At 38.7% G+C, this 22,904-nt stretch overlaps 1 protein-coding gene across 2 annotated transcripts in view; it reads right to left on the bottom strand.

Annotated features, from left to right (window-relative positions):
* The window catches only part of ADAMTS5 (ADAM metallopeptidase with thrombospondin type 1 motif 5), a 60,651-nt gene that overhangs the window by 16,662 nt on the left and 21,085 nt on the right, over nucleotides 1-22,904 (bottom strand). For both annotated transcript variants that reach the window (XR_009551695.1, XM_007519789.3), the window contains exon 3: nucleotides 15,556-15,723. Coding sequence is in view for 1 of the 2 variants with exons in the window: in XM_007519789.3 (XP_007519851.1) it covers nucleotides 15,556-15,723 (168 nt within the window). In the remaining variant the exon portion in view is untranslated. The remainder of the gene's footprint in view (nucleotides 1-15,555; nucleotides 15,724-22,904) is intronic.

Genomic DNA, 22,904 nt, shown 5'->3' with positions numbered 1-22,904 from the left:
TGGTAAAAATAACTTCTGTGCTGAGGCTTAAAAAGAAATTGGATTGAACCTGAGACAATCAAAGAGTAGATATAATGACAATAACAGCAACAGCAATAATAGCAAGCTTAAGAAACATGAGTTCATCCTTGGCGGTAGGTTGATACTTCATTCTTCACTTCCAACTTGGACTTATATCCCTCTTCTACTAGCTTCACCACAACAAACTAGGTCACTCATCTATCCACTCTTGAAGTCACTCAAGAAACAGCTGCTTAGTACCTACACTGTCCTCTCAAACAAAGGGGGTATTAGGAATACAGACAGATAGCCCACATTTATTTCTTCAAGGTCTCCCAATAAAGTAAAGTAGATACACTAAATACAGATTTTCTGCCACAATGATAAGTATTTTAATAAAAGACTTTTCAAAGAGTTACAGATAAAAGAAAACAGTGGGACAAGAAAGAAACAACTTTGCATCATTTGGGACCAACTCATCTTTTTACTCCTTTTCCTTTATCTCCCTTTTGTGCTATTTCATGCAGCTAGTGAGTGAGTGAGTGAGAGTGTGTGAGTGAGTGTGTGTGTGTGTGTGTGTGTGTGTGTGTGTGTGTATGTGTTTGGGAACCAAATTGGTTGCTGTCTTATATTACAAAATGGAGGCTAAAACTGATTTAAGGGCAGTCAATCTAATTTTTTTTTCTCTTTATTGGGGGCTTAATGGTTTATAGTTGAAAGTAAATACAGTAGTTGGTACATGTGTAACATTTCTGCTTTCCACATAACAACTCAACCCCCTCTAGGTCCTCCTCTGCCATCATGTTCTAATACCTGAACCCTCCCTACCCCACCTCACCCCAGAGTCTTTTTGGTGCAATATACCATACAGACAGTGAATTTAAGATGGCACAAGGACAGGGCAAATGCAGAAGCCTCAAAAACTCTCTTCTCCTTCACAAGCTTCCCTGAGAATTGCTGCAGTGAGCTCACACAACACGTCTCCCTCTTTGGGTGAAAACATGAACACTGCCCATTAGTGTCTGTATTTTTCTCTTTACTTGACCTTGTGTTATTGTGTCTTTGTTTGTTTTCGCCTTGAACTTCGATGTGGTCCTTGATTTCTGATAGACATATAGTTTTTATGTTATAAACAGAAGGCATCAGAAAACCTCCCAGAGAAATTCTGTTGAGATAAACAGGATAATGTTGATCTGGGAGTGTCATACAGATGATTCAGTCACAGGGTTTAAGATTCACCTACATGTGGTCCTAGGATCATGAAATGACAGAGCAGTGCTTGGGTCTACTTCTATTTCTTAATAATAAATAATTAAAAAAATAAAACACAGTTTTGATCTATAATGGACAAGAACTCTGGTGAGTTAAACTGTGAGGCTTTAAGGAGCTGTGTAGTGGCATACTCAGTTGAGTATATACGTTTCCATGAGCAAGGACATGTGTTCAAATCCCTGGTCCCTACCTATGGGAGGTAGATTAATGAGTGGTAAAGCAGTGCTACAGGGGTCTCTCTTTCTCTCTTCCTTCTATCTCCTCCTTCCGCTATCAATTGTTTTCTATCCTAGCAAAAAAAGTAAAGGGAGAGAGAAAAAGAAAGGAAAAAAAATTCTGCCTGAACGTACAAACTTGTGCAGGCACCAAGCCCTGGTGTTTGGTAGCAGTTAATAAATTAATAATAATAATAATAATATTTTATTTAGATCATGTACTGCTTTGCTATGTGCACTACCCAGGTTTGAACCCAGTCCCCACCTCATTGGAAGATGCTTTGGTGCTATGATCTCTTTTCATTTTCCCTCTCTGCCTCTCTATTGTTATCTTCAAATAAATATCTCAGGATTTTTGATAAGATAGTACTTCTGCCTTTTATCATTCACTTGATTTTAATATTAAATATACACATATGACTCTGAGTTATTTAAATGTTTTAGCTAATTTAATCCCTATAAGAATCCAGTGAGGCTGGTCCCATTATTTTCCTTATTACATGGGATAAGAAACTAGGCAAGTGAGGAGAGATCACTTACCACAGAGCTCTTAGGGCTTTAAGACAAAGCTGGTCCCCTTGGTCACCTTGCATATTGCTTTGCCTGGGGCTAATGTTCCTAGCTTTACAGCTGAAAGATCTGTTATGTGATGGAGACTTTGCTCAGCTGTGAGACCACCCATGCCTAAAGTCTGATTCTGACAAAACACTAAATCACTAAGTGTTCCTGGCCAAGTTCACTGACCTCTCCCTAACTCATTCTCGAAAACTGTGAAACATTTCTTTGCTCACTGAGACACTGTCAGGGTCCAGTGAGCTAAGATGGATAGATGAAGCCACCAGAAAGTTACAAAATAGTGATCCTTGATACTAAGCAGAACTCATTCAACAGACTTTATAGATGTATTCTAGTCATTAGCTTTATTCTACAGAAGAAACTCCTCATTCAATTCCCCTTTGCACCCCCCACCTCATCCTCACCCCCCCCCCAGAAAAAATGCTTAGCACATTCAAAACTAGTGCAAATGTTTTTGCAACTACCTTCAAGTTTCTTCAAAGTATAAGCCACAGAATTTATCAATCTGTGATGGAGAGGCATTATATGAAAATGAATAAGGAGCAGAGTTCCTATTTAGCTTCTGAGCCAGAATGTTTGAAACGGTAAAGCTTCTTAAGGTGGGCCAGAAAAAAGTTTTTAAAAAGAAGTCTTCAGCCAAAGAGAACTTTGGGAGGAAAACATTAAGTTGAAAGGAAAACATCAGCATGAAATCAAAAGGAAAGAACGACAGCCAAGCCCCACTAAGCTTTGTTTAGAGAACTGCTTACATTAGGCCCTCCAGAGCACCATGAGAAGCACTATCTTCACCCCTCTACATCTCCCCCCCCCCAAAAAAAAAAGCTTTGTGCAAAAACAGGGACCCAGGGGACAGGTTCTGAAATTAGTGCAACCTAGAATATCCTAGAATATTTCCAGCTGTGGGCACTGGGTCAGACTGATGTGGTCAATGGTTCATTATAGTTATATATTTTCTTCAAGTTTGGGAACTACTCTGCCCCAATCCAGCTTTCTAGCCTTAATTTCAACTCTGGCAGCATCTTGCTAGACAACATTTTAGTACTAGCTTCTTTCCACCCTAAAAATCTTTATTCTCATCCGGCTCCTGTTTAGTAGGTCATCTTTTCCTGCTTTATATCTTACTGTCTTTCAGACACCAGGTTGCAGATGCTATGATTCCATCATCAACTCCCTGGGCAGATGTCCCTACCAATGTGCCCCATAACCTCACCTCTCCAGAGCTCTACCCCACTAAGGAAAGATAGAAACAGGCTGGGGGTATGGATCGACATGCCAACACCCAAATCTAGCATAGAAGCAATTCTAGAAGTCAGAACTAACACCTTCCGTACCCCAACAATAATTTTGGTAATGAATGGATTCGACAGGCTAAAGTATCCCTACCCACCTTGAGTATGTGTGATAAGAAGAGTTGCCTTAGTTGTTTGGAAAGAGAAGACATAATTGAGAAGCACTTCAATTGAATGCAAAATAGGCTCCCCCCCCTCCTCTCTCTGTCTCCCAATAAAAATTCATTCTCTTTAGAGGGGGAGAAATGTTAGGGGAAGATGACTGAAGGACTCTGCATTCCCATTCCATCAAGACCCATAGAGACAGAGATGAGGAAAAAAGAAAAGACATTCAGAAATAGTAATAGGTGTAGGTGTGACCTAGAAAGGAAGAGAGGGCAGAACCAAAGAAAAAATGGGGGTATATGTATATGTATATGTATATGTATATGTATATGTATATGTATATGTATATGTATATGTATATGTATATGATGTATATGTATATTCATCAACCTATATCTGTGATTAGGGAGAACTACTGCAGTTTCCAATGCAGGAAATGGGGACACAGAACTCTGGTGGTGGTAACTGTGAAACTGTACCCCTGTTTTCTTATAATTTTGTAAATCAATATTAAATCACTAATAAAAAGAGAGACTATACTCATGTATCAACAATTGTCCGGGAAACCATCATTTTCCGTAATAAGGTGATTTGAAAAAAATAACTGAAGACAATGAATTTAATTTTTAAAAAATGAGCTTTGAGTAAACAGGGATGGCTGAACAGATTGCTTATGTTAAAAGACAGTCAACAATTCTGAGACAGCAGTGATGCTTTCCAGTTCTTCACAAGTGCTGTTATAAGAGACTTTTTTTTTTAATTTACTAAAAAGCAGAGACTAAGAGAGTGACTAAATATTAGCTAGGAAGGCTTTATAACATGTGAAATGCATGTGGCAAAGGTCTGACTGTCTTGTTTATCTTGAGCCAAAAAACTCCATGACCTCTCTACCTCTCTCTGGTCTTTCTCCCTCTCTATCTCTCTCACTTTCTCTCTATTTCACTCTCCCCCCCCAACCAGGGCTATTCTGTAGCTTGCTGCTTGTACCATTCCATTATTCTTGACTGCTATGTTTTTTCTTCCTTACTGATAAAGAGTGAGATATAGAGAGAGATAAAGTGAGAGAGATAGAGAGGGAGAGAGAAAGAGAGGCACCTGCAGCACTAATGGACAGCTAACAAAGCTTCTCCCCTACAGGTGGGGACCTAGGGCTTGAACCCAGGTCCTTGTCCATGTTAATGCATATATTCTACCACGTGAATCACCATTCAACCCATGCTAATGCCTTTTCAATCTTACTTCATAGAAAAAGAAATTCATAAGGCACACAATTAGAAACCAGGGGCCCAGCGGTGGTATACCTGGTTAAGCATATATGTTATTGTGTGCAAGGACACAGGTTCAAGCCTCCAGTCCCCACCTGCAGGGGAAAAGCTTTGTGAATGGTGAAGCAGTGCTGTAAGTTTCTCTCTCTCCCCCCTTAATTTTTACTTACCCCTTCTTTCCAGGTTTCTTTCTGTATTTATCCAATAAATAAGTTAATAGGCATCTGGTGGTGCCAGGTTCAAGCACCTGACACCTCTCAGATCTTAGGCTTAAAAATCAGGTGCACTACCAGCCCTCTGAAGCATGTTTTAAAAATGAATGACACAGTTGCTTCACTGTTAAAAATGCACTATCTCCTCTCAGTGACCTTGGAGATCATCTGCAGTCATTCTTTTTCTTTCTTAAAATACAAGGATTCATTCCAGAATTGCCACTAGTTTACTACTCCGATGTTCTCAGTCTTAGGATTTGTTGGGGCATTTATTTCTGTTTACCCTGAAATGCATAAGCTATCGATTTCACCTATATGTTGAATTATGTCCCTCTGCAATAACAAAGATACAAAGCATCTCTACCAACAGCAAATGTGTGCCAGGGAATAGCAATAAGAAAATCAATGTAGAGTTTGACTCTGACTCTTATAGTATAAAATATTTAAAATCTGTGTAATTGTGGATGGAATGTGCATTTAAAATGTAAATAGTTTTTGGGAGAGGTAAAAAGGAAATGGATTCATCTTCTAGCCTTACTTCCATTGACCTTTAAAGGTATCCTATCCACTGCTGACTTCTCTCAGTTTTACTATATACTCAGCCGCTTCTTCACATCTAACACACACACACACACACACACACACACACACACACACACACACACACACACACACACACACACTATTTAATTTATCCAAGTCTGAAATAACATCTGAGCTTTGATGCCAATATTTTACTTGTTTGGTTCCACAAACTGCCAAACTTTTTTTTCCCTTTCTTTTATTTTTTTTGTCTCTCCCTCCTCCCCCCTTCTTTTTTAAAAAAAATATATATTGGAGGGGTTTAGTGGTTTACAGCACAGTCTTTTTATTACCTTTTTAAAATGTCTTTATTATTGGATAAACACAGAGAGTAATTAAGAGGGGAGAGGGAGACAGAGAGACACCTGCAGCCCTACTTCACCACTCATGAAGCTTTCCTCTTGCAGGTGGGGACCAGACCCTTGAACCTGGGTCCTTGCACACTGTGTTGTGGCTGCTTAACCAGCTGCATCATCGCCTGCCCCTACTGTGCAGTCTTTAATGTACAGGCACAACCTCTCATCTCCTCTTGACTGGTGTCTCGGTGACACAATAGGGCCCTGATATCCCTTCACGTTCCCTTTTCCCTTTGCTTCCTTCCTACCTTCACTCCTTCATCCTTGCCATCCTTCCTTCTTCCCATCCTTTTGACATTCTGTGTATATAAATAATAGTTTCACAAAGAAAAGTAACAGAAATGTAAGTCCACTGCATACTTGTTCTTATCAACCTTGTTAGGGTATGTGCCTACAGTAAGGTGAAAAAAAAATCTAAAAGTAAAGCACAGTGATTTGAAATTGACCAGTAAAGGGGAGAATGCTGGTCTCTCCAAAACCATAATATAAGTGGGTAATAAAAGTCACCATAGGCCTCTGAATGGAACAAAGGATGGTCCCACTTTTGAATATCTTCCCTGTTAACAATTAATAGAGATTTTTTAAATTATCTTTATTTATTTACTGGATAGAGACAGGTAGAACTTGAGAGGGAAGGGTTGATAGGAAACGAGAGAGACAGTGAGATACCTACAGCCCTGCTTCACCACTTGTGAAGCTTTCCCCCTGCAGGTGGACCAGGGGATCGAACCTGGGTCTTTGTGCTCTGTTACATGTGCAATCAGCCAGGTGAGCCACCACCCGACCCCTACAATTAATAGAAATGAATAGACTATGGTTGGCTGGTTTTTCCTTACTCTTTTAAAATGCTTCTGTATGTGTAGCACTAACATTTTCACCCCATCTTTTTAATGCACTAAGGAGAAAGTAAACATCAGCTGAAACAGGATAGCCAGGAGAAATCAGTTAATTATACTTCAAGTGAAATTTATCCAGAGAAGCTTTTAGCATCCCAGCAATTTCTTCACATCTCATCAGCACCTCCCTGATCCTGCAACTCCCCTTTTAGATATTCACTGTAAGGTCTAATAAGGGAAGCGAAACTGCTACATTTGCCTGCTCTTCAATGAATCATCTTCCTCATGAGCCCAGGAATGTTGTAACTATCAAAGTCACTGACACAAAGACACAAAACACAGATAACTTGTTAATTCTGGGGCCTGGAGAACTAGAATCGTCTTGCATTTGTGAGAGCTGGGGCTGTATGCCAGATAACATAGCTGACATCCTGGTAGGACATGAGAGCAGCAAAGACGAAAGGAGTAGATTGAAGTCTACGGGTGATGGAATAATGCTTTGTGTGTGTGTGCGCTTTCTTCCCCTCTCTTCCCCTATTTTCCTTTTTAATTAAAAAACACACACACAAATAAATAAACGGGCAGTGGCATACCTGATTAAGTGCACATATTATCAAGCTTAAGGACCTGGGTTCAAGAAAGACCCCACTGCCCACCTGCAGGGGGTATACTTCACTAGCGGTGAAGCAGGTATGCAGGTGACTATTTATCTCCCTCTTTCTAGCTCTGCCTCCTCTATCAATTTCTCTCTGTCCTATATAATAAAAAAAAAATAGGAAGAAAATATAAGGGGAAAAAATGTTTACCAGAAGCTGTGGATTAGTAGTGCTAGCACCGAGCCCCAGCTATAACCCTGGTGGCAATAAAAATAAATATATAAATATATAAATAAACAGGAGGGGGAAGACCGTGGAGCACCTGGCTAAGCACACAAGTCAACATGCTCAAGGACCCAGGTTCAAGTCCCTGCTTCCCACCTGCAGGAGGAAGATTCACAAGATATGAAGCAAATACTGTAGTTGTCTCCTTGTCTCTGTCCTTCACTGTCTCCTTTCCTCTCAGTTTCTGTCTGTTCTAGCAGATAAAGGAGAAGTAGGGATGGGGAAGGGGGAAGAAGAAGAAAATGGCTACTGGGAGGCATGGATTCATCAATAAGCTGGTAGCAAGACAAATAAACAAACAGGATCAGGGGAGTCAGTATACTCAGCAGCAGAGCACATGTGTGGATCCCGACATTAGTTTTGAATTTATGACACTATTTTTAAAAAAGTAGTCTAAGAGATCCATTTGTGAAGCTGTCATAAGCATTCGGCATACTGTTTGACACATACATGCAATACCAAGGCAGTCAGAATAGAAATTCTCCATGACCAAAACATAGTTTTGTTTTGTTAACATTTAGACCATCAAAATCTTAAAGTGTATATTTGCAGACCTTTTTGAAAATATATTTAATGTGAAAGCTAAGATACCACCATTATAGGTTTGGAATTTTAAGACCACTTTCTCCAAAACTGAGTATTTAGATCACATTGCTAGCTTCAGCTTACACTTAGAAGACAAAAGGCATCCGGTATCATTTTACCTCCAGACGTTTTGGTTCAGTGCATGGCCTTGAGCTTTGCTCTTTCATGATGTAACATGCTCATTTTTCAAGGTTGTCTATATATCTTCCTTAGCTGCTAAGTATTAGCTGTGTGTGTGTTCATGAGCTGTGTCTACTTAGCTGGATGACTTTCATTTTCTTTTAATATTTATTATTTATTCCCTTTTGTTGCCCTGGTTGTTTTATTGTTGTAGTTATGATTGACGTTGTTGTTGTTGGATAGGACAGAGAGAAATGGAGAGAGGAGGGGAAGACAGAGACGGGGAGAGAAAGATAGACACCTGCAGACCTGCTTCACTGCCTGTGAAGTGACTCCCCTGCAGGTGGGGAGCCGGGGGCTCAAACCGGGATCCTTATGCTGGTCGTTGTGCTTTGTGCCACCTGTGCTTAACCTGCTGAGCTACCACTTGACTCCCCACTGGACGACTTTTCTTATCCCTTAGCATTATGGACTTAGGCCTAGAGCAGACACAGCTATCTCTTTTGGCTTCAAGGTTATTGAGTATTTGTGAAAAGTAACTCAATAACTTGCTTTCAGTGCACAATTTCTTTGCCAGAGCTCACCTTTCTTTTCAAGGTTCACACACTTCGCAGGCATGCCTAGCGCCAAATTGTATAAACACCACAGACAGTGTACAAATTTCTTGGCCAGACTAGCAGTAGGACAGATGCGTCCCCCCCCCCACCCCCACCCACTCCACCCTCCAAGTCCTGAATCAGGAATCTGCAGAAACAGTTATTTTAGACTGGCTTTTCATCCATAACTTAATAGCTACATAATTCTTGTTGGAACGATATCAGGAAACACTCAGCATTAATGAATATAATTTGGCAGTGATTGAGTGCTCCGAATGTTCAGCTACTTATGGCTAATAACTTTCAAAACAAATCAAGTGATTTGAATTTAATCGCAGTCTAAGATGGCTTCTTTCCAGCACTGTTGGGTGGGAGCAGTGGAGGGAGACGTATGAGAGGTTGCGTAAAAGTGGATTTTTCAGGGAGTGTTCTCTACAGGTGGCATCTAAAAGTGGATACATTTTGTGAGAATGTCTACTTAAAAGAGCAATGGCATTGCTGCTTTTATGTTAGTGTCATAACTTAGTCTCCCTAAGTGGCTGAAAATCACTTTCATCTGAGTACTGATTACAGTATCATGATGAAGTACTAAGAGGCCTTCAAAGACGAATGCATTAGGATAATGTAATGGGAATTGTGACCCATGAAAAAGTTGTGATAGGGGGTGGCTGGACTGATTATGTACCTGCTCTGTCACGTGTAAGAGCCAGGTTTGAGCCTACAGCTCACATCACTGAAAAAAGCTTCAGTGCTATGGTATATATTTCTCCCTCCTGCTTTCTCTGTCACTCTCTTTCTACTTAAAAAAAAAAAATGGAGGGGCTGGGTAGTGGCGTACCTGGTTGAGTACACAGGTTACAATGCACAAGGACCCAGGTTCAAGCCCCCAGTCCCCACCCACAGAGGGAAAGCTTTGAAGCAGTACTGCAGGTGTCTTTCTCCCTCCCTAGCACCCTCTTCCCTCTCAATTTCTGTCTGTCTCTATCCAATATATACATAAAGATAATTTTAAAAAAATGGACTCAGACCATGATGCCCTACTGATGACAACAAGTGTTGGCTGGCCGTTGTAATTTTATTGGTTTAGAACTATAGTAAAAATCATTCTGAAAGAAAAAAAAAAGACAAATGCCATATGCCATCACTTAGATTTGGAGTCTAGAGGAATAATCAAGTGAAATAAAAGCCAACCACACTTATAACAATAAAAAATTAAAGATAATAATAATTCTGGTTTCTCTCTTATTGTCAAAGGACCTTAGTTTACACAAACTATTTATTTATTACTTAAAATTGCTATTTGGTTTATAAAATTGGAATAGCAAGAACATAACAGAAATGGGCCACAGTGCTAGTTGACTGGGTAGGAGGAGTGGCATGAACAGAATCCAGGTTCCTACGTGATACCATATGAGAGGTATTGTTACAGCAGAGGAAGTTTCAGTGCTCTGGTGTCTCCTCCTCTCTGTTCTCTGTCAATCTCTCTCTGAATGAAAAAACAAAATCCAGCCTAGAGTAATGTGATAACACATGTGCATAATTTTGACTTAAAAAAGAAAAGGGGAACTACAAAATAGGAGCAAAACCCTAAGTAATTCTTTCTGAGGGAAGCAAAAAGTTTTTTTTGTTGTTGTTGTTGTTATGGTTTTAGGAGTCTAGTTCAGTATTCTCACAAAGATGTATATTTATGTGTTTGTTTTCCAGCCCTGTGGAAGGTCCTCTTATGCTTTTTTGAGACATAATATTATTGATAAGATATCAGTCTTCACCATCTCAAAAATTTCCTTTAATATAGTTTATTTGTGTATTAATATTAGTAAGAAAGAAGAGAGAGAGCACAAGACATCACTCGGGTACATGTACTGTCAGGGATTGAATTTAGGACCTCATGCTTGAGAGTCCAATGCTTATCCAATAAGCCACCTTCCAGATGATCACTTTCTTTCATTTTAAAGATTGTTTACGGGGAGCCGGGCTGTAGCGCAGCGGGTTAAGCGCAGGTGGCGCAAAGCACAAGGACCGGCATAAGGATCCTGGTTCGAACCCCGGCTCCCCACCTGCAGGGGAGTCGCTTCACAGGCGGTGAAGCAGGTCTGCAGGTGTCTGTCTTTCTCTCCTCCTCTCTGTCTTCCCCTCCTCTCTCCATTTCTCTCTGTCCTATCCAACAATGACAACAACAATAATAACTACAACAATAAAACAACAAGGGCAACAAAAGGGAATAAATAAATAAAATAAATATTTTTTAAAAAATAAATAAATAAAGATTGTTTACTTGGTTGCTTCTTATGAAATAAAGAATGTATTTATGTGAGATAGAGACCAGAGAATTTTTCAGCTCTAGCACTAGGTGGCGTTAGGGACTAAATCTGTAGTCCATGGGCTCTGTGCTCTATCAGGCTGAGCTATCTCCTTAACCTTCAGGTTTTCACTTAAATGGGAAATGAATGGGAAAAGCTTCTGGGGTCACAATAAGGAAGTTACACAATTATCTAACTTTGTACCTAAATAGTGTTATTGAGAGTACAGCTTCAATTCTATAACTGTGCATGCTATTTTGAAATAAATATAATTGAGCCTTTTTTTTAAATTTTTGCTTGAGATAGAGGCTGGCAGAAAGTGAAAGAGATCAAAGCATCAAAGCTTCCTCCAGCGTGATGGGATCAGCCTCAAACCTTAGTTAAGCAAGTCAGCTGCTTTGTCGTCTTTCTTTCTCTAGTTCTTATTTTGCTGAAATTACTTTATTCATTATTGGATAAGTTATTTGTATTTACTTGTAAGCCAATCATAGGCTTTTTAAAAATGCAGCATGGGGGTGGGGGCAGGTGGTGGCACACCTGGTTAAGTGCACATATTATGGTGCGCAATGACCCTGGTTCAAGCCCTGGCTCCCGACCTGCAGTGGCTCATGCTTCATGAGTGGTGAAGAAGGTCTGCAGATGTTTATCTTTCTCTCTTCCTTCCTATCTCCCCCACCCCTTTTAATTTCTCTTTTTCCTGTCAAAAAAAAAAAAAAAGAAAGAAAGAAAGGAAGAAAGAAAGAAAGAAAGAAAGAAAGAAAGAAAGAAAGACAAAGGCAAAAATGGTTGCCAAGAACCCTGGGTTCCTGATGCAGGCACCCAGCCCCAGTGGATAGCCCTGTTGGCAAAAACAAAACACAAACAAAAATAAATAAAAATAAAAACAGCACAACTTTTTTTTTAAGGAACACAATGCTACAGGCATATTCACTGCACAGAAAGTTAAACTCATGAATTCCAAAAACATGAATTCAATGTAGCATTCCCAAATCATGGCGATGGGGAACAAATTTTTGTACAGCGTTGTAATTAGCTGACCTAATACTTGCACAAGAAGAAAAAGGTTGATCCCACTCTAGCCATAAGTATTTGCTGTCTTAGCAACTACAGCCACTCATTTAATGATTCAAAGTGTAGCTCAGCCTTTTGGAATGTGTAACATGACTTTATTTTATTTCAAAAACATTGCATTATTTCATTTTCATAAAAACCTGGAAAACAGAAAAAGTGATGCTAACACTAGGTACCAAAAGTCTACACAAAAGGACCAGCGAAAGGCTCCTGGTTTGAGCCTCTGGCTCCCCACCTGCAGGGGAGTCACTTCACAAGAGGTGAAGCAGGTCTGCAGATGTCTGTCTTTCTCTTCCCCTCTTTGTCTTCCCCTCCTCTTTCCATTTCTCTCTGCCCTACCTAACAATGACAACGTCAATAACAACAACAATAACTACAACAACAAGTGCAACAAAAGGGAAAATTTAAAAAAGAACATTATAAGATGATGCTTAGCCAGTGGGGATATATATGCAGAGAACGGGTGAACATTCATATCAAAACTTTATGAGTATTGGTTCACCATTGTGAACTGAGAAGAGTAGTCATTTTTGGAGCTGGGTGGTGATGCACCTGGTTGAGTGCACATGTTACAGTGCTCAAGGATCTGGGCTCAAGACCCCAATCCCCACCTGCAGGGGGGAAAGCTTTAAGAGTGGTGAAGCTAGGCTGAGGGTCTCTCTGTCTCTCTCCTCCTTTCTCTTCCCATTCCTCTTGATTTCTGACTGTTTCTGTTTAATAAATAAATAAAGATAATAAAGTATTTTGTAAAAAAAAAAAAAAGTAGTCATTTTACCACTTTGTTATTTGTACAGGAAAGCCTAAATGTATGTACTTTTACTAGAGAGAGAGAGAGAGAGAGAGAGAGAGAGTGTGTGTGTGTGTGTGTGTGTGTGTGTGTGTGTGTGTGTGTGTGAATATATGCATGTGTGTGTTTTCCTAGAGCACTGTTCATCTCTGGTTTAAGGTAGTGCTGGGAGTCAACCTGGGACTTTGGATTCTAAATCTTTTGCAGAACCAGTATGCTATCTTCCTAACCCCTTATTAATGTTTCTAAATCTCTATAATCCAATAAAGAACATGTTGTATCAAGATGTTATTTATTTCTTCTTATTATTATTACTACTATGTTTATTTTACCAGAGCACTTTGTCATACAGTAATATGGGGAATTGAACTTGGGGCCTCTGGTACCTCAGATATGGAAGCCTGCTGTGTAAACCTCCTGTGCTGTTCTACATTCCACCACTTCCACACCAAAAGAAATTTTAAACTATGCTGAAGGTGGATTGTTTTTATGACTAGGAGTTGCAACCAGGTAACTTATCAGTCATTACTCTCATTGCAAAAATAAGTTAATGAATAAATTTTAGTTATAAGATACAAAAAAACTGTGCTGTAGGTTTTTTAATGTTTGAAAATAACCAAATTTATCAAATGATTTTGACTTTACATAGACAAAGTCAACACTGCCAAATTATTGGAAAGTTATGAAAGTATCAATTCACAGACATTGTGGAACTAGAACAAAGCAGTTATCATAGGCTTTGCCATATGCATCCCAGGTTTGAGTCTGGCCCCCATTGCATTGAAAAGAAAAAAAAATTCAGTGTTGTGGTTTTCCTCTGTCTCTCTCTCTCTCTAACTCTCTATCTCTCTCTTTCCCTCCTTCCCTCTCTCCCTTCCTCCTTCTGTCCCTCCTCTCCATCTTGCTCTTCCTATCTGAGAAAGTCAGTTTAGGGCAGGGAAGCTCCAGAGATGACCAACAATACAAAACAAATAAACTGACCAACTAAATCAAAATGATAATTACTACAGATTCTGTATCTAACTTTGAACCACATATGATGAGGTAATTGAATAGGCAATTGTTATTCTTTTTTGCATATGAAACATTTATTTTTTATGAGGGAGGAACGTGAAGAGAGAGAGAGAAAAAAAGGAGAGGAAGAGAGCAAAAAGGAGAAGGAGAGAGGACAGACAACAAAACACTGCTTAGTTCTGGAGTGGTACCAGGGATTGAACCTGGGACCTCTGAACATCAGACTCTGATATTTTGAGCTATCTCCCAGGTTGTATATGAACAATTACTATGATCAAGAGCTTTTTTTTGTCAGGTGGCCAGGCAGTGGTGGTTTATACAACTTGCCATGCATACATAAGGGTCCCTGTTCAAGTTCTAGTCGCCCCCTGCAAAGGAAGCTTCATGAGTGGTGAAGCAATGATACAGATGCCACTCTTTCTCTATCTCCTCTCCGCTCTTAATTTTTCTTTTAATTTTTTTAAAATTTTATATGCAATAAATAATAAACTAATTAATAGAAAAAATAAAAAAGAATTAAAAAAAATAATTCTCAACCAATAATAATCAATCCAACCAGTGCATTTGGAAAGAGACAAAGTTTAAGAGGAAAAAAGAAATAATAATATGTCCATTTCTGTAATGTGAGAAATTCAGATTATATGCTTTTTTTTTTTGACAACCTCCTGCAATTCTAAGGAATCTTATGTTTCTAGTAGTTTGAAGTAAGAATGGATGCTAGGAAATCTGTAACAGCTTATTTTAAAAATCAATTCTGGGTCAGAATTAAATATTTCTAAAAACTGTGACTTCGTTAGTATTTCTGAAATTTATAGCACCAATCCTAGATTTATAGAATTTAATAAAGTATGTTATGCTCTTGGGTTGTACCTAAAGAATAATGCCAAAGATTCCCTTTGAAGTTCTTGGAAGTATTTTCTAACCATTCGGATTACTTTTCTATTTTTGTTCTGCACTTTTTATTTTTTACTCTACTTTCAGGAGAACATACTGTCTAGATGAGACCAACTTCTTCCAGTGAATACAAATCCAAAAGACTTCCTTTCCTGCCTTTGTGTTGCCATAAAGAGCAAATGACAGAATTGTCACCTACCTCTTAACTACACCCATATAATAAGCATGTAGCAAATAATTCAGGGAGTCATATTAATAGCAGGGAAACAAGATGTCTGCCAGCTACTCACAGGAAGCTAGTGGTAAAAGAGGAAATAAAACCCAGGGTTTCAGAGCACTGGCTAGGCATTCTGTGTGGTCTCCCACACTGTTTCTCTTTTGAACTTTTCAATTCAAAAGCAAAAATACCATAGTTATAATGGCACCAAGGAGGCTGGCACTAGTTACCAACAGATGGGTCCTCGTGCTGCTGTTTCTGACACTGTATAAATAATCATTGCCATAGAGAATGAGGCGAACCTCATAGCATCTAATGAGCTAAAGAACACTTGGATCCCAAGTTTTGTTTCTGCATCTCTGTCATTTTTAATAATACATACCATGACCGTCATCCAGGAATTCCGTGATGGTGGCTGAGGTACATTTTGACCAGGGCTTGGATGCATCAATGCTGGTAAGGATGGAAGACATTAAACGCTTATCTTCTGAGGAACCAAAGTTCTCCTCACAGAATTTGGAATCATCATGGGACAGACCAAGGAGATGTCCTTAAAAAAAAAAAAATGTGGGAGGCACAAATAATGACTGGTTTAGTATTTTAACATTCCCATAAGAATTGTGCTACAGCTTAATCTCACCCTCCAAAAAAATATTGTACATGAATTCATTTTAACTGCTTTCTCGCAAAGTGACTGGACCTCCAGGGAAATTAAAGTTGAAAGTAGTTGGAACAGTTACATTTAGGAAACACATAGGGAAAAACCGTGAAATTACACTACGGAGTGAACAGTCCTATAATCCATCTGGGTCACATATGCTCACTGACATATGGAAGCAGGGTCTTATTCAGCATCTGGAATTTGCAAGGCAACTGTGAGATTATGTCATAGATCTTACTCCATGTTACTGTGATGACTAATTTTATTCCTTCTCTGATCAGTCATAAGTCCCAATGAGGACCACAGATCATCTTCCCCATATGGTATATGGGAAACTCAGTGTTCTGCAAGTTGCAACTACCCTATTAGTTTTCTCAATGTCTGTAAATTCTAATTTGTTGACTAGTTAAACAGGTAGCAACAGAAGTGATGACAGGAGAATGAGAGAAAAAAGGAAAATGAGTAACTTGCATGATACCATGCAAATCAAATGTAAGCTTGCTTCACCCTTTTTATAAAAAGCTTTACTTTTATTATTTTTTAAAACATTTTACTATCTCTACTTATTCATTGGATAGAGATAGTCAGGGATTAAGAGGGAGGGGGAAATAAAGAGTAAGAGAGAAACAACTGGAACACTGCTTCTCCACTCGAAAAGCTTTTCCCCTACAGGTAGGGAATGGTTCTTGAACCTGGGTCCTTCTACATTTAAGACGTGTAGAGAGTAGGGGCCAGGTGGTGATGCATCTGGTTGAGTGCATATGTTACAATGCACAAGGACCCAGGTTCAAGCCCCCATTCCCCACCTGAAGGGGAATGGTGTCTCTCTGTTTCTCTCCTTCGCTATCTCTCCTAACCCTCTTGATTTCTGGCTCTCTCTATTCAATTAATAAAGATAATAAATTTAAAAAGATGTGTAGAAACTTAAGGAGTTCATCACAGTGTTAGAATTTGAAGAGAAAATAAACACTGGAAAGGTAAATAATTATCTGAACAACACATCTATATGGTGTTTGCATTCAGTTCTACTAGCCTTGTTTTCTAGAAATGAAGTCATGAAGCACATACCTACCTTCCTACAATTTGACATTTTTTTTAATCACCCAAGTTTTTTTTTTTTTTACATTGCCTTAAGATGAAATGACTTCCTTCAATAAATCTAGCACGCTGCTTTAAAAATCTATGGCATGATAAGAGAAATAACTCAGTCTTATAACGCAGGGCTTATATACCCAGAGACTTGCATGGGTTCAATTCCTGATACAGCAATGTGTCAGACTTGACTGAATAGTACTCTGGTTTCTTTCTTTCTTTCTTTCTTTCTTTCTTTCTTTCTTTCTTTCTTTCTCTCTTTTTTTCTTTCTTCCTTCCTTCCTTCCTCCCTTTCTTCCTTTCTTTTTTTTTCCTCTTATTTCTTTATTGGGGGATTAATGTTTTACTGTTTACGGTAAATACAATAGTTTGTACATGCATACCATTTCCCAGTTTTCCACAAAATAGTTCAACCCCCACTAGGTCCTCTGTTATCCAGTTCCGGGACCTGAACTTCTCCCCACCCCCCCAGTACTCTGGTTTCATATTTCACCCATAAAAATGTAATTCTTTACAATCAATCTAGAACAACATTTTTTAACATTTAGTGATATATTACTGGATAGAGACTGCCAGAAATTGAGAGGGGAAGAGGAGATAGAGAGGGAGAGAGACAGAGACACCTGCAGCCTTGCTTCACCACTTGTGAAGCCTCCCCCATGCTGGTGGGGATCAGAGGCTTGAACCTTGAACCCAGGTCCTTGTACACTGTAATGTGTGTGCTTAACCAAGTATGTCATCGCCTGTCCCCGAACAACACTTTGTGCTAACTAAAACAAAACCCCAGAAAATACATTATTCTGATACTGCTCTAATTTTTGCAAAAAAAAAAAAAAAAAAGTCATAGAGCCACACATAATACATTGAAAATAAACATAGAATAGAAAAGTAATTTTTGGGGGGAGTGCAGACAGTGGCTCAACGGGTTAAGCACAGGTGGTGCGAAGCACAAGAACTGGCATAAAGATCCCAGTTCGAGCCCCCGGCTCCCCACCTGCAGGGGGGTTGCTTCACAAGCGGCAAAGCAGGTCTGCAGGTGTCTATCTTTCTCTCCCCCTCTCTGTCTTCCCCTCCTCTCTATCTCTCTGTCCTATCCAGCCACAGCAATAACAGCAACAACAATAACAACAACAAAATGGCAAAAAAAAAAAAAAAAGCTTCCAGGAACAGTGGATTTGTAGTGCAGGCACTGAAACCCAGCAATAAACCTGGAGGCAAAAAAAAAAGGGGGGGGGGACTGCTGCATTTCCTGTGGGTTTCAAAATTCCAAAGACAGGAACTAAGTCCATTTCACCAAACCAATCCAGTGTGCCCCAGGAAACTTAACAGAGACCAATTTTTTTCACACTGCATTCCAACTATGCTCTGTCAACTTGTTAAGTCACTGACACTTAATAACAGAATTGTCCACTGAGCAGCTGGTTGCTATTGTAGCTGGAGATTTGTGGCTAGACTTCATTGACCTTCCCAGGCTTCCACATTTCATGTTTTTTTTTTTTTTTTTTTGTAGTTATTTACTTCAAGAACCTTTTCTAAAGTAGCGAGTTTTTCTTTAGGAAAAGTCTCCCACCACTGTTCATGTTTTATCTGTTCAGTAGCACAAAAACTTATCACAGTCAATAAAATATGTCCCAAACTCCATGCAAAACCAAGTCTACTAGGGGTTTGTCCAGTACTAGGTGGTATGTTGAGTCTAACAAAGTATTTACAGGTTACAGAAAAAAATCAGGCGTTCATTCATGTCCATTTCAGAACTGCTTACTTGAAACATCAACTAACTACTTGTGGAGAATATACTCTGTGATTCTTAAACTTCTCCAAGTTAGAATGTTTATCAGTTAACACTACTGGATTTTTTAAAAATATTTTTAACTTTATTTATGTATTTCCCCTTTTGTTGCCCTTGTTGTCTTATTGTTGTAGCTGTTGTTGTTATTGATGTCGTTGTTGTTGGATAGGACAGAGAGAAATGGAGAGAGGAGGGGAAGACAGACAAGAGGAGAGAAAGATAGACACCTGCAGACCTGCTTCACCACCTGTGAAGGGACTCCCCTGCAGGTGAGCAGCCGGGGGCTCGAACTGGGATTCATATGCAGGTCCTTGGCTTCGCGCCACGTGCACTTAACCTGCTGCACTATCGCCCGACTCCCAACACTATTGCATTTTTGTGACCTCTGCAATATATCTATTTATTTTTATCCAGGCTCTATACTTTAAAAAAAAAGTCCGTATTTCGGCATTGTTTCATAAAATACTCCCACCTCCCTTTTTTAAAGAGTAATCGTACATGCCCAAATCTATATACATGACACTTGTCACAGGCAATTCCATTATTGCATAATGGGATTTTCACTTCATCCGAAGGACAGAATTTAAATTTCTGATTTATATTACTGGTCAGCAACAGACACTAAATTCACTTTAAAGGGTACTTTGGCTTATTTCTTTCATAAAAAAGTATAATGGCATGATTTTACAGGTTTCAATTATGTAAGTAAAGTAGCTTATCCTAAAATGTTTTGATATAGGTTTAAAAATTGCTGACAGAATTACAGCACAATATTGTGAATTTCATGCCACAAAACTTATGAATGTAACTACAACATTCCTATAGATACATGACGATAAGAGAAGATTGCCATTCTCAGCATGAACTTTAAAACTCCATCAGCAGGAACTACAAAGAGATGTGAATTCTGTAAGCTCTCTAAGAGCCAGTCAGAATCCAACTGGGGGTCAATTAAAAGAAGTGGCTTCTTTGGAGGGAAGATGAGTGTTCTTTGCTTTCTTAATGAATGTCAGTCAGCTGAGTGCTAAAAAGCAAGCTCTCTGCAGGGCAGAGAGAACTACAGGTTCTGTGATGAACACTTAAGCACCCAAAGGAACGGGGGACCAGTTCCACAGTAGCTGGAAGCAGGGCACAGAGACCCATGTGACTTCCCTTGAGGAACTGGACAAAATTGAAACAGAAGATCAATGTGAGGGATGTTTGGATGCTCTTCAGGGAAGACGTGCTGGACATACCAAAGGCTGTGACACAGCAAAAGTAGTGATATTTTCCAATGCGGGTCCTCATTTATGCTAAGACAGTTTATGGTAGTCTTAAATTTGCTAATAGAGCTAAATCCTCAAATGGCAAAGTGTATGTCAGAAGAAGGCCTAGTTTAGAAGGGATATTAACAAAGATAATTCACACTATGATACTAAATGCTTCCTAATAGGAAAAAAAAAAAATCCAGAACCTAAGAAACAAAATATAGCATCACAGCTGATGATGGTCTATTTTAAGTAGATGAGGTGAAAAAGGAATCAGAATTTATCAATATGTCACTGATTGTCTTGAGTGATTCTTAGTTTTCCAGGTATTTGACTTTTTGGGTGGGTTTGTTCATAAGCCACTGAAAGAGATATTTAAAATTATGGGTACAGACTAAACATTTCCCTTTTTTTATAATTATCTTTATTTATTTAATGGATAGAGACAGCCAGAAATTGAGAGGAAGGGGGTGAGAGAGAGGGACAGAGACAGAGAAATACCTGCAGAACTACTTAACCACCTGTGAAGTAGGTGAGGACTAGGGGCTTGAACCTGGGTCCTTGTGCATTATAATACGTGCACTCAACCAGGTGTGCCACCACCTGGCCCTCTAAACACTTCTTTTAAATACAGCCTTCCTGATGATTAACACAACTTGGATTTTTTTTTTTTTACAAATTTACCTGGCCCCCAAACACTTCTTTTAAACACAGCCTCCTTGATAATTAACACAACTTAGATTTTTTTTTTTTTTACAAATTTTCCCCCAGAAAGTAAGGCATCAAATAAGAAAGAATAAAATAAAGAATATAGGGGAAGTGTTTTGAAGTACTATACTAATCTGTTACTGCTTTCATTAAGATGTACTGGATTATTGGAAAAGTCATGATATATTTCTCTAGATTTTTCTATGCAAAAGTGTGTCATGAATTTTCCATCAGCACAGAGTTTTATGATGATTTCTTTAGAGTAAAACAGAGCAGACTTAGTTGACCTATACAATTCTGGAGGAAATTGGGTGACAGAATCCAGAAACTGACAAAGGAAGGGAAGACTTACTCTTGGAAAGACAAAAAGATAACTCTTTCTTCAGTCAAAAGCTTAGAAGGGGGAGAAGATTCAAAGCAATTTGAAGGTCAGATAATACAAGTCAGATAATTGTGAAGACATGAAAACTTATGAAAGAGACAAACTGATATGATTCCAGATGAAAATTCCTATTTATAGAGTCCCAAAGACTCCTTGGAAGGAAGAGTAAATTTCTGTGTTTGGAACAATTTGTAACCAGATGAAATACAAAATCTGAAGGACAGCTTATCTGTGTTGTAACTAAATTAAGAAATAATATTTACAACACATCTGTAGTGTTGCAAGCAAAAACATCTCACTTCATATTCCAAGGCAACTAAAAAGCAAAAAGTTGTGCAGTGGGTACATTTGTTAATAGTATCTTCAATTCTATACCCAGTGATTAAAAAATACATAGAGATTATAGATGTAGAATATATAAAATAATGCAAAGGGCAAACTCAGTATTTTCTCAAGTCATGCAGACCATAGATCTGGCTCTTTCTGTTTCAAATAGCATTAGTAAAATTAATATCTAAAAGCTGTAAGTGTGTTTGTGGGACACACTGAAGTATTCTTAACAGATAAAGGATCATAGCATAAATACAACAGTTCTGAAAATGAGTGTTGATCACACAAGTTCAAATAGAAAGGAGTTTGGGGGCATTTTTCTATGGAAATAAAGTTCCTAGAACATTACGTCAAAGGGCATATGCTAAGAGTTTTGGTTTATATTGTCAGCTCAATAATAAATCCATCAGTCATCTGATAATTTTTCTAACATGGTAGATGTCTTGTTACATCAGCAGGTGGTGACATTTTATTCAATAAGGTTAGCATTCGATTTTTGACAATATAAGTCTAGAAGTTACTCCTTAAATTCTCAAGCAGCTCTGGTGTCAGAAAAACCTGTGAAAATGGACACCTGGGTGAAGACATATGACTTTAATAGAAAATGTTGGTTCAGCTCCTTAGTCAACTCAAGTATTACTGTACAACCAGACTGACTTATAACATTAACTTCAGGAAGGAAAGAAGTTGTTTTTCTAAACTTTGGTCTGCAAAATTAAACAGAATTTCAAGCTCCTGTCTCCTGACCCCAAACTGACTAATGGACAAGGGGAGACAGACTAAACCCCCCCAAAAAAAGAAAAAAGACACAAGAAACTCTGTAATATGTTCATTGAAGAAAACAAGATTCAGATGAGGCATCTGTTTCTTAATGAAGTCATGTTTTTATTTTACCTAGTTTTCCGACAGGGATTACTGAGGTATAAGAAGGTCTTGTCAGAGCTTGAAAAGGAAGTTAACAGTTAAAAAATCATAATATAGAACCCCTGAAAATGGAAACTAGGAGGGCCAATGATTATATCTCACACATCCTTTCAAAGATAAGATCCTAACTTGGCAGTTATAAAACTCACATTGTTTTCAAAACATCAACCAGGAGTGGCTCAAAGTATATGAATGATGTAATATGGAAGGCAGAAAACATTATATTCACCTTGCAGCTAGCTGTTTCCATCTTAAAAATCAAATTCAAGATCATCTCCTTCAAAATTAACACTGACAAACCACTGTAGGATAGTACCAAAACCTTAGATTCCGACAGCCAGATGAGCAAAGAGAGTTCAGAAACACTGTTCATCCATTCCCTTCCCTCATGAGGGGACCCAGTAAAAATAACTGCCTTAAGGCATTTGGGGGAAATGAAATAAATGAATGAAATGAAATAAAGGGTATAAGAAGTTTAAAATAAATGACTAATATCAAAAGCCCAGTGATCACTAGTCAAACTCACTGTTCTCATGAGTACCCTGGGTCTGTCGTATTTTTTACTTATGGATGCTTAGACCTTTTGAATTTTTTTTAT

This window comes from Erinaceus europaeus, chromosome 9, assembly GCF_950295315.1.
Source record: "Erinaceus europaeus chromosome 9, mEriEur2.1, whole genome shotgun sequence".
Taxonomy (NCBI): Eukaryota; Metazoa; Chordata; class Mammalia; order Eulipotyphla; family Erinaceidae; genus Erinaceus; species Erinaceus europaeus.
The sequence above is the reverse complement of the archived record's forward strand: the minus strand, read 5'-3'. Positions and strand labels throughout refer to the sequence as shown.